The sequence below is a fragment of the Papio anubis genome, chromosome 10 (assembly GCF_008728515.1).
Source record: "Papio anubis isolate 15944 chromosome 10, Panubis1.0, whole genome shotgun sequence".
Taxonomy (NCBI): domain Eukaryota; kingdom Metazoa; phylum Chordata; class Mammalia; order Primates; family Cercopithecidae; genus Papio; species Papio anubis.
Genome location: NC_044985.1, coordinates 110570118 through 110587271, shown reverse-complemented (window position 1 = coordinate 110587271; position 17154 = coordinate 110570118). Strand labels below are relative to the sequence as shown.

Sequence of the window (17154 nt, the reverse complement as noted above, 5' to 3'; positions counted from 1 at the left end):
AGAAAAGAGTATTTTTTCCCCCATAGAGGTACAGTACCTTTATTTAGCTTTTTTTTGGTGGGGAAGGGGGGAGGTTGGAGGGATGAAGGTAGGGACCGGGCCATTTGAAAAGTAAATGTGTATGGATTTGATTTGTTGTCTTACAAAACGTTAAACATCAAACCTGTAAAAAGCCCTTTGGCCTTATCTGGATTACATTTTTACTAGTAAACAACCCTTTTATCATCTCTCTTTTTTCTTGTCTAGGGTAAAACCAGGCACACAGTTACACTTTTCCACCAACTTTAGGCGTCTCTATTCTTCACCTCCCTGCCCCACCCTCCATAAGGCACTCTATACCCCCAGAATTTCGGTCACTGTGAGTGCCGCCTCGCTTCCATTTCCAAATATCTGCTATTAATAGCCTTGCTATAGTGGGCACGTGTGCCCACATCACCAAGTTGTCAGAGGAAAAGGAGGGAGGGCTTTCAATTCAACATGTGTACTCAAATTATAGATTAACCAGGTTTAGATGAGGCTGCAGAACGACCGGGAACAGGAAGGAGAGAGGAGAAACGGGAGGCTCCCAGGCTTGGGTAGGGAGGAGCCCCTCTGCAGATGCCCAATCCCCCTAATTTACGTATCGCACGCCTCTGAATGGCGCTTATGGTTCTTTTTCTCCTTCATCATCATCATCTTCTTCTTTTTCTTTTTTTACTACGCTTTGCAACCTACCTTGGTACCCTCAACCCTTCTCCCCCACCTTCCCTCTGCAGTGCAAGGCTTGAAAAACAGGCCATCCCACCAATCAGCAGGCCGCCCAGGGAAACTCGCCCCGCCCCTCAGCCCGCATTGGGCCGAGGCGCGCTCCCCCGCGGCCCGGAGGGTCCAGGCCACTGAGCATGCCCAGCGCCTGGACTGCAGAGTGCCCCGCCAGCATCCTGCAGTGCCTGCGAGCCCCAGGCCGAGGAGGGTCTCGTAGTAGTAAATGGGCGGCAACCCCAAACGGGCCGGGCATCAAAATGAGACAGCATTAAACCGAGTGACATCTGTGTGGGTCCCTAGTGCCAGGCGAGCAAGCAGGGACAAACTGCTTGTTTATAGGTCAGCTTAAAAAATAAAAAAACTTTGGGGAACATTTGCTTGTGGGGAGACTCATACCGCAAGGTGACCCTGAAAGGGGCGCTTCAAGGAGACCCAGGCTGCTGATCTGGTCCATTCATGAAGTACCCATTTTCCTGTACAGTTGAGCTGGCACCATCCTTGTTTTCTCCCTATTATCCTTGTGGTCAAGGTTAAAAATTTATAGGGTGGTTCAATGGGTGTGGGAGCTGTGTGTGAAAAAAACATTTCAGCCAATATTTGCACAGTAGGGTTTTGGCCTTATGAACCCTCTGAAGGTCCCTAACAGCTTTTTAAAGTCACGGATAGACTTCGGAATATGATAAGGGACCTCTCATTTCCCCTTCCCCATGCCCTCAGCCTTATGTGTGAATCCCCCCCTCACTCGGATGGGCAAGGGGAGCAGGAGAAACGGTGATATTTACATTTTCTCCCTAATTGATCAGCAGCTAATCCCACAGCGCCGGATGTGAGACACTTCCTGGGGATCCCTGTTCTCCTTTTGCAGTGACCATAACTGCTCCGAGTCACTGCCCTTCGGCGTCCCTCTGTGCCTTCCAGGTACCTCACGGCAGCAAATCTGGGGATCCCAAGGTGGAGGGCTGGCCCAGAAGTCCTTTAGAAAACCTTACAAAAATACAGATCCCCTCACCATGGCCTATCGCCCTGAAGCCGAAATGTAGCTTTTAAATTTCCTGGGAGAAAAAGCCTTGACTAGAAACCTCCCTCCCGTGGGTAAGTCTTACCTGCTAGGTAAGAGGCAGCCCAGCTCCCGCGCCCCCGCCTTCCCCCGGTCTCCCACTCGGGGCTCTGTAGCCGCAGTGCCCCCCACCGTCGCCCCCCACCCTCACTCCTGCGTCTTCTCGAGCTCGCCCCCTCCCGTTTTCCCAGACTCCCCTCGTGCGTTCGGGTAGCCACCCAAACACCCCCGCCCGCGCCCACCGCGGGGATTCCTGCGGGCCGGGGGCGCCCTGGGTGGCGCGCGGTGAGGGAGGCGCTGCGCCTGGGCTGGCGGCCGCGCAGGGGCGCTGTCCTAGCGCTGCGCCGGGGCTCGGCGCGGGCGCCGCTGCAGTACGGCCGGGGGGCGGAGAGGGGCGGGCGCGGGGCGGGCTCGGCCCGGAATGTAGAGACCCGGGCGGGAGCCTCCCGGCGGCGGCGGCGGCGGCTGCCCGGCTGCCGAGCGCGGAGGCTCCGTCACGTGTTTTTCTCCTCCGAGTGAGACGGCGGCGCGGTCGGAGGGGGCCGGCGCGCAGAGCCAGACGCCGCCGCTTGTTTTGGTTGGGGCTCTCGGCAACTCTCCGAGGAGGAGGAGGAGGAGGAGGGAGGAGGGGGGAAGTAACTGCAGCGGCAGCGCCTCCCTAGGAACAGGCGTCTTCCCCGAACCCTTCACAAACCTCCCCCATCGCCTCTCGCCCTTGTCCCCTCCCCTCCTCCCCTGCCGACTGGAGCGAGGGGCAGGGATGAGCCTGTCCCTCCGGTCGGTCCCCAGCTGCACTGGCTGCCCGGTAGCGTTTCGCATGGAAAAGCCACTTTCTCCGCCCGCCGAGATGGGCCCGAATGGGGGCTGCAGAGGACGCGCCCGCGGGCGGCGGCAGCAGCAGCAGCAGCAGCAGCAACAGCCGCAGCGCCGCGGTCTCTGCGATTGAGCTGGTATTTGGGCGGCTGGTGGCGGCTGGGACGGTTGGGGGGTGGGAGGAGGCGAAGGAGGAGGGAGAACCCCGTGCAACGTTGGGACTTGGCAACCCGCCTCCCCCTGCCCAAGGATATTTAATTTGCCTCGGGAATCGCTACTTCCAGAGGGGAACTCAGGAGGGAAGGCGCGCGCGCGCGCGCTCCTGAAGGGGCACCGCAGGGACCCCCGACTGTCGCCTCCCCGCGCCGGACTCCAGCTGGGGCGACGAGAGATGCATCTTCGCTCCTTCCTGGTGGCGGCGGCGACTGAGAGGAGACTTGGCTCTCGGAGGATCGGGGCTGTCCTCACCCCGGACGCACTGCCTCCCCGCCGGGCGTGAAGCGCCCGAAAACTCCGGTCGGGCTCTCTTCTTGGCTCAGCAGCTGCGTCCTCCTTCAGCAGCCCCTCCCCGGCGCGGGGGGCGGCGTGGATTTCGGAGTCGGGGTTTCTGCTGCCTCCAGCCCTGTTTGCATGTGCGGGGCCGCAGCGAGGAGCCTCTGCCCCCCACCCGGTTGTTTTTCGGCGCCTCCCTCTGCTCAGTGGCGGTGGCGGCGGCAGCAGCATGGCGAGCCCTCCAGAGAGCGATGGCTTCTCGGACGTGCGCAAGGTGGGCTACCTGCGCAAACCCAAGAGCATGCACAAACGCTTCTTCGTACTGCGCGCGGCCAGCGAGGCTGGGGGCCCGGCGCGCCTCGAGTACTACGAGAACGAGAAGAAGTGGCGGCACAAGTCGAGCGCCCCCAAACGCTCGATCCCCCTTGAGAGCTGCTTCAACATCAACAAGCGGGCTGACTCCAAGAACAAGCACCTGGTGGCTCTCTACACCCGGGACGAGCACTTTGCCATCGCGGCGGACAGCGAGGCGGAGCAAGACAGCTGGTACCAGGCTCTCCTACAGCTGCACAACCGTGCCAAGGGCCACCACGACGGAGCTGCGGCCCTCGGGGCTGGAGGTGGCGGGGGCAGCTGCAGTGGCAGCTCCGGCCTTGGTGAGGCTGGGGAGGACTTGAGCTACGGTGACGTGCCCCCAGGACCCGCGTTCAAAGAGGTCTGGCAGGTGATCCTGAAGCCCAAGGGCCTGGGTCAGACAAAGAACCTGATTGGTATCTACCGCCTCTGCCTGACCAGCAAGACCATCAGCTTCGTGAAGCTGAACTCGGAGGCAGCCGCCGTGGTGCTGCAGCTGATGAACATCAGGCGCTGCGGCCACTCGGAGAACTTCTTCTTCATCGAGGTGGGCCGTTCTGCCGTGACGGGGCCCGGGGAGTTCTGGATGCAGGTGGATGACTCCGTGGTGGCCCAGAACATGCACGAGACCATCCTGGAGGCCATGCGGGCTATGAGCGATGAGTTCCGCCCTCGCAGCAAAAGCCAGTCCTCGTCCAACTGCTCCAACCCCATCAGCGTCCCCCTGCGCCGGCACCATCTCAACAACCCCCCGCCCAGCCAGGTGGGGCTGACCCGACGATCTCGCACTGAGAGCATCACTGCCACCTCCCCGGCCAGCATGGTGGGCGGGAAACCAGGCTCCTTCCGCGTCCGCGCCTCCAGTGACGGCGAAGGCACCATGTCCCGCCCAGCCTCGGTGGATGGCAGCCCTGTGAGTCCGAGCACCAACAGAACCCACGCCCACCGGCATCGGGGCAGTGCCCGGCTACACCCCCCGCTCAACCACAGCCGCTCCATCCCCATGCCAGCTTCCCGCTGCTCGCCTTCGGCCACCAGCCCCGTCAGTCTGTCGTCCAGCAGCACCAGCGGCCATGGCTCCACCTCGGATTGTCTCTTCCCACGGCGATCTAGTGCTTCGGTGTCTGGTTCTCCCAGCGATGGCGGTTTCATCTCCTCAGATGAGTATGGCTCCAGTCCCTGCGATTTCCGGAGTTCCTTCCGCAGTGTCACTCCGGATTCCCTGGGCCACACCCCACCAGCCCGCGGTGAGGAGGAGCTAAGCAACTATATCTGCATGGGCGGCAAGGGGCCCTCCACCCTGACCGCCCCCAACGGTCACTACATTTTGTCTCGGGGTGGCAATGGTCACCGCTACACCCCAGGAACAGGCTTGGGCACGAGTCCAGCCTTGGCTGGGGATGAAGCATCCAGTGCTGCGGATCTGGATAATCGCTTCCGAAAGAGAACTCACTCTGCAGGCACATCCCCTACCATTACCCACCAGAAGACCCCATCCCAGTCCTCAGTGGCTTCCATTGAGGAGTATACAGAGATGATGCCTGCCTACCCACCAGGAGGTGGCAGTGGAGGCCGACTGCCGGGACACAGGCACTCTGCCTTCGTGCCCACCCACTCCTACCCAGAGGAGGGTCTGGAAATGCACCCCTTGGAGCGTCGGGGGGGCCACCACCGCCCAGACAGCTCTACCCTCCACACTGATGATGGCTACATGCCCATGTCCCCAGGGGTGGCCCCAGTGCCCAGCACCCGAAAGGGCAGTGGAGACTATATGCCCATGAGCCCCAAGAGCGTGTCTGCCCCACAGCAGATCATCAATCCCATCAGACGCCATCCCCAGAGAGTGGACCCCAATGGCTACATGATGATGTCCCCCAGCGGTGGCTGCTCTCCTGACATTGGAAGTGGCCCCAGCAGCAGCAGCAGCAGTGCCGTCCCTTCCGGGAGCAGCTATGGAAAGCTGTGGACAAACGGGGTAGGGGGCCACCACTCTCATGTCTTGCCTCACCCCAAACCCCCAGTGGAGAGCAGCGGTGGCAAGCTCTTACCTTGCACAGGTGACTACATGAACATGTCACCAGTGGGGGACTCCAACACCAGCAGCCCCTCCGACTGCTACTATGGCCCTGAGGACCCGCAGCACAAGCCAGTCCTCTCGTACTACTCATTGCCAAGATCCTTTAAGCACACCCAGCGCCCTGGGGAGCCGGAGGAGGGTGCCCGGCATCAGCACCTCCGCCTTTCCGCTAGCTCTGGTCGCCTTCTCTATGCTGCAACAGCGGATGATTCTTCCTCCTCTACCAGCAGCGACAGCCTGGGTGGGGGATACTGTGGGGCTAGGCTGGAGCCCAGCCTTCCACATCCCCACCATCAGGTTCTGCAGCCCCATCTGCCTCGAAAGGTGGACACAGCTGCTCAGACCAATAGCCGCCTGGCCCGGCCTACGAGGCTGTCCCTGGGGGATCCCAAGGCCAGCACCTTACCTCGGGCCCGAGAGCAGCAGCAGCAGCAGCAGCAGCAGCAGCAGCAGCAGCCCCTGCTGCACCCTCCGGAGCCCAAGAGCCCAGGGGAATATGTGAATATTGAATTTGGGAGTGATCAGCCTGGCTACTTGTCTGGCCCGGTGGCTTCCCGTAGCTCACCTTCTGTCAGGTGTCCATCCCAGCTCCAGCCAGCTCCCAGAGAGGAAGAGACTGGCACTGAGGAGTACATGAAGATGGACCTGGGGCCGGGCCGGAGGGCAGCCTGGCAGGAGAGCACTGGGGTCGAGATGGGCAGACTGGGCCCCGCACCTCCCGGGGCTGCTAGCATTTGCAGGCCTACCCGGGCAGTGCCCAGCAGCCGGGGTGACTATATGACCATGCAGATGAGTTGTCCCCGCCAGAGCTATGTGGACACCTCGCCAATTGCCCCTGTAAGCTATGCTGACATGCGGACAGGCATTGCTGCAGAGGAGGTGAGCCTGCCCAGGGCCACCATGGCTGCTGCCTCCTCATCCTCAGCAGCCTCTGCTTCCCCCACTGGGCCTCAAGGGGCAGCAGAGCTGGCTGCCCACTCATCCCTGCTGGGGGGCCCACAAGGACCTGGGGGCATGAGCGCCTTCACCCGGGTGAACCTCAGTCCTAACCGCAACCAGAGTGCCAAAGTGATCCGTGCAGACCCACAAGGGTGCCGGAGGAGGCATAGCTCCGAGACCTTCTCCTCAACACCCAGTGCCACCCGGGTGGGCAACACAGTGCCCTTTGGAGCCGGGGCAGCAATAGGGGGTGGTGGCGGTAGCAGCAGCAGCAGCGAGGATGTGAAACGTCACAGCTCTGCTTCCTTTGAGAATGTGTGGCTGAGGCCTGGGGAACTTGGGGGAGCCCCCAAGGAGCCAGCCCAACTGTGTGGGGCTGCTGGGGGTTTGGAGAATGGTCTTAACTACATAGATCTGGATTTGGTCAAAGACTTCAAACAGCGCCCTCAGGAGTGCACCCCTCAACCGCAGCCTCCCCCACCCCCACCCCCTCATCAACCCCTGGGTAGCAGTGAGAGCAGCTCCACCCGCCGCCGCTCAAGTGAGGATTTAAGCGCCTATGCCAGCATCAGTTTCCAGAAGCAGCCAGAGGACCTTCAGTAGCTCAACTGGACATCACAGCAGGTGCGTTTCATGGTGACAAAGTCAGAAGACAAAACTGTTTTTAACTTTGTGCTTCAATTCTGTTCTTCGCCTCTGCCCCTTCCTGTTCTTTCCCACTGCTTCCTCAGGGAGAACGCGCTTACATTCTCAGGGTACACAAGATGCTCACCCCACACTGACATCTGGCAGAGAGTCAAACAAACATGTAGGAGCAGCCACAGGAGGGCTTTTTCGTTAGAGAATTTCCAAGTGAAGGAGTTACTGCCATATTTTTAAAACGTATATCCTATGCCAGTTCTGAGGTTTGTAAAGTTCCTACATAAGAAGCTTGATTGGTTTGTTGAAGTTTTCTTTTCACTATATATTTAAGTCAGCCCCTACAGGGACCGTTCTACAGAAAATATTTATTAACAGAGGGGCTAAACCCTTCCTTTAAGATAGTTTCTGGGAGCCCTTAAGGGTGATCTTATCGAGTTGTTCTCTGTCCTTTCGTTCTGTGATTTCATAATACCAAGGCAACATAAACAGTAGCGGGAAACATTGATTTCTATTCATCCTGCCCTAAAAAGATAAGGAGTAAGAGCTTTTTAGAAATACATATTTAGAGAGAAGTACCTATCTATTTTTATGATCTCTCAAAGTAATTATGGGTTACATTGTCCTTTTGTTCCTGTACCAGGATTTGTGAAATATTATTCACACACCAACCCACCATCCCACGGGCCTGGCCTCTCTCATACAGGATATGCAGGAAACTCTGTATGTGTCTGGGACCCATGATTAAGAGTTATGGGAGTTCATCCTAGGATGTCTGCCTTACAGTTACCTCTTCTTGCACTGAGACATTACAGATATCATTTGGGGGCTACTATACATCTTCTGTAAAATAACTTTTATTTGTTGAGAAGAATGCATACTAAGGAACATGCCTTAATATGTTTTGTTTTGTTTTGCATTGAATAGAAGGGCTAAACTGTATACCCTCCACTTTTAGGGTATTTGTTGTGTGCCTTTAAGTTCAAGAGTAGACACCGCAGTAAATGCTGAAAGTTGGCTTTAGGTCTTCTGTGGCTAATGCCGTATTGAAAATGAAAAACATTTGTAATAGGAAATTAGCCTGCCCTTCATTCTGTTGATCCTGTTTTCTGGTGGTCATGATTGTGGGTAGAAGAGAGGAGTACAGTTTGCAAATAATGTGATGAGTTGGCAATACAGAAGTTTCCAGCATTTGGAAACATTTTACTCTGACAAACTGATTATCTTGTGAATTTTATCTGTGCTCCACAGAATAAGCTTTTCAAAGCATTGATTTTTCTTAATTTGTGTCAATTCATAAGAAATTAATCTGTGCCCTGGTTTCCTATTGATAGGTATTTGTTTATCATGTGTTCGTAGTCTTCTTAATTCTGTTTCCAATATTCGATCCATATCATTCTCTATTTTGTAGAAGAAGAAAAAGGTATATGAACACTGAAATGAAGATTTTAGGTGATATGTTATAAAAAGCATTTGTTTGATAAGCATTTATTTCAACATTTATTTTCATCATTCACTAGAAGATTTAATTGTGTATGTCAACGTCAACAGTACAAATCTTGTTGTATCAAATGATGTTTTTGGGAGTCAGAATCCCTCAACACTTTAAGCATTTGTATTATAAAGTGCCTCATTGGTAAAATAATGAGAATTTGAAGGAAACAAGCCCAGCAGAACTAAAATTTTGGTTTTAAAGGAGATGAAGAAAGTTTTTCTTACTTGTCATCTTAATTTTTTTAGGTTTCTTTTTATAGAATAGAATAAATAATGTTTGCTCTGAAGAAAATTGATGTCCAACTAGAATTTTCATTTTTAAAAAGGGCTTTAAAATAAAATTCTCCTATGTGTTGGATGCATTTAAAAAAAAAACAAAACTCTACAACCTTCTATCCTTAACCTTCTTTGGGAAAATAAAATATTCTGGAATAATCATATAATTCTATTTCTAATAATTCTGGACTAACAATAGACCATGCTTTGCACCGTACCAGGAAAATTCTACAATGCATATTTGAGATGTTTGTGTTGGTGTTTAAAGTGAGGCACCAAATGCTACCTGGCACATTTACATCCTGATTTCTGCTTGCTTGCCTGTGCCCTGTTGAGTCCAAAGATGTTATTCCATAGTTATCTGAAACAGACAGAAGTCAGACCTGTGAGTGGCAAACAGCTTCTGCTCCGAATGAGTATGTGTGTGCAAACATTATTTTCCTCACTTCCTCAGCAATTGCTGTCTTTGCTCTTTTTCCTCATTTCTCAGGTAAAACCTGAGACTCGGTGAAAGGAATAGAGGTGTGATGAGGGGTGTGCGCTGTTGAAACATCTCGGCTTGTTTAAAATTTTTCATTGTGTTAGAGGACAACACTTGTGAAGCACTGAGCTCAGGAGTTCGACTTGTTGGAAGCCTTTCTGCTTTACCTGTAGTCCAGTAACCTTTTCTGCCTGCCCTTTCTCTTGCATCGCCTCTTAGTTCTGGCCTGCTCGTTTTCTAGTACTATCCCCTGCCATCCCTTTGTTTCCACCTCTTATTTCATGTTCCTGACAATGTCCTTTTTTTCTTTTGCTCCTTTTCAGAATTTCGCAGTACTTGTGGCCCCCTCTCTGCAGAGAGTAAATTGAGAGCCCAAGAAGCAGGGCAAAAAGAGCCTCTCAGACTCGGTCATAGCAGCCCCGCCACCTTTACCCGGCATCAAATTTGTCTTTTAGTTTTGAAACTGCAGCTGACAAAGACACAGACCCCAGCCATGCCTTTTGGGTTCAGTTTTTTGTTTTTGTCATTCTTTGTTATGCCCTCCCCCTTTAAAAGAAAAAAAAACAAACAAACAGAAAAAGACTCTTTCCATTTCTTTTTCATTCTGTTTCCTTTTATGTGATGTCAAGGATTCCGTACCTCCAAGGTTGCCTCCCCTCCCTCCCTTTTCCCCAGCCGTGTGGCCTTTTTGGCTGGCGCAAACCCTCTCAGCCCTGGCACTTTCCCTTTTCCGGGTCACCTCCGCTTCCTGCATTCCTTCTCCTCCCTCCTCCAAGCCCCCTTTCGCCCGGGGTGGGGGAACCTGCAGCCAGGCCGCCCTCGGGTCTCCCGCCCCCGCCCGTCTCGGGTCATCCCGGGCGGCCGGGCCCCTTCCCGGGCCGCGTGGTCGGCGCTGGCTGGCGAGGCCCCGCCCTCGGGCACAGCCGCGCTGCTCCGGGTCCCGGGCGGGCGGGGCGGCTAGGCGCTGATTGGCCCCCACCACAGCCAATCAGCGTGTGAAACGGCTGAGCCGCGGCGGGCGCGGGGCGGGGCTTTCCGCAGGTCCCCTGGAGGTGGTAGCGGGCGGGCGGCCCTGGGCTGCTTTCTACCACCCCGCCTGACACCTCTTTCCCACTGGTGCCCGCAGGCTGAACCACAGGCCCCCTCCGTACCGCGCCCGCCGACTGAGGACGTTGTGCCCTCAGCCGTATTCTTGCATTTGGACCAGAATCCTAAGAACGAAAAAGTCCAACCAGCCCACGGACGGGGGCCGGAAACACACACTTCCTCTTATTTTTAATTGAGAAAAATCCAGGCCGTAACCATGTGACGAGCCCCATTTTGTTTCCCTCCTCTCTTTACTACGGTTTACTACGAGGCCAGGTTCCTTCGTCTTCCTGTCTCGAGATCCGCGAGCAGGAAGGGAGCCCCGCACGTGGCTGCGGGCCTGCGGGCCGGGTGGGGTTGGTCCGCGATTCCTGCCCGCCCCCCGCCACCAAGGGAGGGAGAGAGACCTGCGAGTGCTGCGGCTGCCGTCGTTTTTGGTCATTGGGGGAGGGGAAGTTCCTTTGGCTTGAAAGTGCCCTAGGCTCCATAGGCTTTACTGCAAAGCACCTGAGCTAGGTAAGAGCTGGGAAAACGCATCCTCCTGGGCTGTGAGGGAGCTCACAGAGAAATGAAAGACGGGACTGCGGCTTGCAGATCCTGAGAACTCGGTGTGACAAGGGTTTGGGTAGTGTGTTCCTTCAAGGCTTAGAGGAAATGCTATCGCGTTCTCAGACACAGATTCATTTTTCCATCATTGACAGTCCCAGTGACAGCCCGTCAATTTAGGCTAGGCACATCGATTTTGAAAGCTTGCTAGATTTGTGTTGTGCACCCTCCAGTAACCAAAATTATGTGAGATATATTACTACATGGGATGGAAAATGTGTTGAGATTTGGCCTTTCTAAAATAAGGAAAATAAGAAAGAGAAGTGCTATGGGCGTATTTTCTCCTCCTTCCCTCTCAAATAAGCATTTCTCACCAGCCAGCATCCCTCTTGCATCACTGAATCATAAGATCCCAGGGCAGCGCTTTTTCTGAGGGGCCAAGTGAAACATCACAGGTGGAAACGTACCAAGCAGGTGCAAATGCTATGCCCCAAAACTGCTACTGAGCAGTGGGAGAGAGTTTCTCTGTTATTCCAGAAAAGTTTGAGCATCTAATAATTTGCTTAACTTTTGCAATTGTTTAGGTAGCTTTTTATATTTAAAAAAATCCATAAAATGTTGCATATATTGTAGTCATTTCTCTTAGTTTACCCTCAATAAAATCTCCAGCATTGCCTTACAAGAAGAGACTTGGGATCCAAAGGGCATGCCACTTTTTTTTTTTTTTAAATCAGAATTCCAGGAATATAGCTTTGTGCTATCTTAAATGATGCAATGGAAAAAGCAGTTCTTGGGAGCCAGAGATCTTGGGCTCCAACACAGCCTGTGCCCTTCACCAGCTGAGTGACCTTGGGCAAGTCACTTAATTTCTCTGGACCTATTTCTTCATCAGTAACTTGAAGATTTTGTTCTCAATTATTCTAACCTCCTTTGCAGCTCTAAACATAGGAATGTTGTGGAGAAAATGACTGATACTCTTTAATGGGTCAGTTGCAATGAGGATTCTGAAGAAGAAGCTGTTGACAGGGTCATCATAAAGCATTAGAATAGCCTGTTCTGTCCATTTCTAACCTTTGGATCAGACATTCTTTACGGCCAGACCAGGGCCTGGAAGGAAAACATCGTTTGATTCGGGCCTGACATTAACCTTTCTTGCTTCAAAGGGGCGTTTTCAAGTTTTAACAGACCCCAAGACAAACCCTCCTGACTAACCAGCCTAAGTTTTTGGAACCATCTCTAGAGTGGATTATGCTCCTCTTCCTTCCACCTTTTTAAAAATAAAATGTGTGTGGGAAGGCAAGGCACCTGCTAGTTCCTACATCCTAAGGTCAGCTCTCAGAAACATCCCAGCCCTCCCCACAGTATAGATTAAGCTTTAACCAGTGCACACTGCGGAAATTAACACATGCATCCTGTTGGAAATCACCTCTTTTCCAGGGGTGGTGTGTTTGTGGATAATGTTTCGCATTTGTACCCTCAGTGTTCTTCAGTGAGATAGCCATTTAAGTGAATGGAAAGGAAATTTGAGAAGCCAATTGGGGACTATAGGAGGTCTTCCAAAATTTTTTGTTTAGCTTTATTTTTCTCGCTTAGGTGTATGAAACAACTCAATATTTCTCTTGCTGGCAAAATTAGTGTTGTCCAGATTTTTTTTGTGCTTTAGGATTTTTGATTAGTTGAGCCAACACTGCTCTTCCAACCCTGTGTTATGTTGGCTGTTGAGTTGCCAGTATATTCAGAAGCTCCTGCCTTTTTTGTCCCTCCATGTGGATTTCACAAGTCATTAAAATAGTCTGTTGCCTCTTAAGAAACTCCATGGACTTATTCTCTTCCAATCCTCTCACTATAATCAGATATGTCTTAGTTGAATAGTATATAAATCGTTCCTTTTATTTTGATGGGTTGCTAATTTAGTATATTGGAACATTTCAGGGTTTTAAGGTTTTGTTTTGTTTTAAAGAAAGCCATTTCCTCAATTATTTCCTCATGTTACGAAGTTACTGGAAATTGTATTCAAGGAAAATAGCTTCTTGTGAATCATGCTTGAAGCCAGTTTCACACTAAAGATCCTGTAACTTTTTTTCATACTAGTATTTTTTTGTATGTAAAATAATAGATCCTGCCTCTACCACATTTATAATTATGTAACTGATTTATTCTTTTGTTACCTTATTAGTCCATAACTATGCAGCAGACTTTGAAAGTTCCTTTTAAAATGTTGTTGAAACATGTTCAGAAAGTATAATCATATTGAATTTTAACTTAAAATTACATTTAAATATTAGTATGATATAATTGTATACTAATTTCATAGTATGACATAGTTACTAAAATTTATTGTAAAGCTTTTTAAGATGATAGATTAGTAAGTATCATCTATTTGCTTCTATTTTCGTCTTACACCTTGGAAATGGTAGTATCTCTCCCATTCTTAATTCACTGAAAAAGGGAGAAGATGGATTAGATAAGTATAAGGTACTGTCATGTGTGATAAAAGGAACACTTTTCATTTTAATAGTAGTCTTGCAGCAGGCTCTGCTATAATCTATTTGTTGAAATAAATTTGGTTGGATAAATGTTATTTGTGCTTATTCAGTGATCTTCAAATAATAGAGCTTTGAAAAAGATGTGTTTATGTTGAAAAGGCTTTTTGACCCTTTTTCTGTATTTTCCATTGATAATGGCAGTAGAGTTGAACACATAGGTCAGACTGTGATTCTAGTTGCAGTTATCTTAAAGCAGAATGGAGATTTTGTGGTTGTATTACTCTACCAGGAATGTTTTATTGAGTAAGCTGAGTTGGATTGCATTCATTGTATTCCTTTTACCATCCCAAGTTTTTTAAATATTGAATATTACATATGTATCCTTGCACTCCGCTTTTATTGTTGACCAAAGAATACTTTGATAGGTGTTCTCTGATCCTCCCTGACATATTTAGGTCATGTTGCTGAACAGTATCACTTAATCTTGAGAAGTTTTCTCACGTTTGTTGAAATGATCAAAGAGACTGTTTTTTTTTTTTTTCCAAATATATGTAATGTGGCAAACAAATTATGTTTTGCACAGAAAGTCATGATTTTTACTTTTAGGAAGGATATGATCTAAGTGAGCTAGCAAAATATTAAAAGCCATTTATAAACATTTAGCAGTTAGTTAAAGGCCACTGGAATATTCAGTAATTGCTCTGTAGTCAACTATAATTTATCTAATCTTCTTCAATCGTCATGTCCCTATTCACTTCAAAATTATTTGGAGGGCTCTATGGATATGAAAAATAGTTATATTTACCCTTGAGTTTTAGGGGTTGTGGGAACAATCAGAAGATCGGAAGATCTTTAATTGTCTTTAATACTATTCAAGCCCATCACCCATTTCTCAAGCCTAACATAAATTATCTGCTTTTGGTCAAATAGGCCCTAAGCCATTTTTTGTTGTTCTTCCCCTCTCCTGCCTTTTACTCAGTAAGCACTATTGAGCACCTATCGTGTTCCATGTAGTACACCTTTCAGTGAAAGGGGATGAAGGTAGATTCATGGAAATGGAGGGAAAAAATGGTACTGAGAGGAGATCACCAAAGTAGTTACCAAATTTCTTTGACAGAAGTTATCCGGGAGAAACAAATCAAGATTCAGATTGTGTAGTTCACAAAAGTTGGCATTTTTCATAAACCTAATGGGCAAAAGTGCCCATCTACCTTAAAGGTTTGTGTTTTTCTAAATCTTTCTAACCATGGCTTCCTGTCTGACAATACCATCAGCATACTAAATAATCAGGAAGGCTGTTGAAACTCTCATTTGGAAGAATGGCCCGTTTTTGGATATTAAGCTTGCAAATGTAATACTGACAAAAAGCAGGAAAAAGATATCTTGGCTTTGGATCTTTAGTCCCAGTGAAAGTAGCCAGAAGAAGAGGCATCCAGCTGTTAAATGAAGAGGGGTTGAATGTGGACTTGTTATGGGTGGCCAGTGTTAGGAAACGTGGGGTGAAAGTGGGGGCTACAAAAGAAATTTTAAAGTCTTTTCTTGCTATCTTAGCTTTGTTATTCCAGGACTTCTTTCTTTTTTTTCCTTTGGGTGGGTGGTTTTTATTTTTAATAAAGAAAGGCTCCAACAGTTTTAACTGTGGTTCCTTGCTTGCTTCTGGCTGGAAGTATAATCACTTTTGAGATTTCTCTCCCTCTGTTTTGATGATATGCAGTCATATTTATTTTTAAGTTTGTGGTAGTCTCTTACAGAAACATTTTTAAAAAGCTTCTTTTAAGACTACCAAGTTTTATAATAGCTTGCTGGGTCTCTTCACACTATTTTTTTCTCTATATTTTTGTATAGGTGATGCATGTACATGCTCTAGGTTTCAAGTGGTTTTTTTTCTTTTTTAACGTAGAGAGTGAAACATAGAACTTCCTCCCACCTTTGTCCCCAGTTTCTCATAGGCCACCATCACTGCTGGGTTTTGTTTATCTTTCCAGAGATAGACTGCTTATAAATTTTGAAGCTTTGTAATAGAAAGTTGGTTAAATGTCCAACTGCTCCAAGTCTTCTATGGAAGAATATGCTCAGATCCCAAATTTCAGCACTTAAAGGGGCACAGCAGATCATACACCTCGTACAACAGACTTACTTGTTTTTTGTTTGTTTGTTTGTTATTCTTAAAGGGAAAAAAAGGACACACTACTTTCCATGTCTCTTTTCAATCCTCAGGTTCAAAAATTTCTAGAGATTAATCAGTCTAGCATAACAGTGAAAGGGGAAAATATAGGTTAAAAAATGATCTGGTGGCTGGGCGCGGTGGCTCACGCCTGTAATCCCAGCACTTCGGGAGGCCGAGACGGGCGGATCACGAGGTCAGGAGATCGAGACCATCCTGACTAACACGGTGAAACCCCGTCTCTACTAAAAATACAAAAATTAGCCGGGCGCAGTTGCGGGCGCCTGTAGTCCCAGCTACACGGGAGGCTGAAGCAGGAGAATGGCGTGAACCCGGGAGGTGGAGTTTGCAGTGAGTGGAGATCGGGCCACTGCACTCCAGCCTGGGCGACAGAGCAAGACTCTGTCTCAAAAAAAAAAAAAAAAGGAAAAAGAAAAAAAGATCTGGTTTTTCAAGTTGGAAATGTGCAAATTAAGAAACATGTCTTATTTATTTGTTTATTTATTTTTGTTTGCTTTTTGAGATGGAGTCTCACTCTGTCACTCAGGCTGGAGTGCAGTGACACAATCTTGGCTCACTGTAACCTTCGCCTCCCAGGTTCAAGCCATTCTCTAGCATCAACCTCCTGAGTCGCTGGGATTACAGGCGTGTGCCACCACACCTGGCTAATTTTTGTATTTTTAGTAGAGACGGGGTTTCACCATGTTGGCCAAGCTGGTCTTGAACTCCTCACCTCAAGTGATCTACCCGCCTCGGCCTCCCAAAGTGCCGGGATTATAGGTGTGGGCCACCACACCTGGCCAGAAAAGTTTTAAGTTTTTAAACACCACCAGTTTAAATCTTTATTACTTTATTTTCTTTTCCTGTTCATTTTCATGATACTTAGGCATTCATTCCCCCAAGACTGAGTGAATAACTAGTTCTTAATAATAGTGTAATGGGATTAAGTATTAAGGTTAAGGATCTTTTTTGAAGACTTCCTGGATACCAATGTCTCATATTTTTCAGTGCTCAAAAGAATTAATGCTCTTTATTGGAATCATCTTTCAACATTTCAAATTCTGGGAGCAATTTATTTTATACATAGGACTACATACAACTAATTAATGAAATTTATTTATACTAGCGATGTCCTCTCACTTATTTTCTCCAAAGTTATTAATACTGGACAGGAGTGGAATTTAGAGAATCTACCCTGTCTCCTAAGGAAGGTATGTATTGCTGAGATAATTTCTATTTTGAAGCAAAGAGGAGCTTCTCTAATGGTCAAAAACATTTATGACTGATACCCTGCTATTCTTGCTAATTGTGGTCCAGGAAGAGAATGAATAGAATGGGGTAGCTCTTGTTACAAAATAGAAACTTTTGAGAATGTGGTAACAGATAACATTTGAATTAGAGGCTGGGCATGGTGGCTCACGCCTGTAATTCCAGCACTTTGGGAGGCCGAGGTGGGTGAATCGCCTGAGGTTAGGAGTTGGAGACCAGCCTGTCCATCATGGTGAA

The 17154-nt window shown here is 49.2% G+C and overlaps 1 protein-coding gene across 2 annotated transcripts in view; it reads left to right on the top strand.

Annotated features, from left to right (window-relative positions):
* Nucleotides 1-2984: 2984 nt before the first annotated feature.
* Nucleotides 2985-17154, top strand: part of IRS1 (insulin receptor substrate 1) — a 63742-nt gene continuing 49572 nt past the window's right edge. The window contains exons 1-2 of one of the 2 annotated variants that reach the window (XM_009183194.4): nucleotides 2985-7100; nucleotides 9690-9751. In XM_009183194.4, coding sequence (XP_009181458.3) covers nucleotides 3336-7079 — 3744 coding nt within the window. In that variant the 5' untranslated portion in view covers nucleotides 2985-3335 and the 3' untranslated portion in view covers nucleotides 7080-7100; nucleotides 9690-9751. Of the gene's footprint in view, nucleotides 7101-9689; nucleotides 9752-17154 lie in introns of those variants that run through there. The other variant, XM_009183191.4, reaches the window with a different exon arrangement.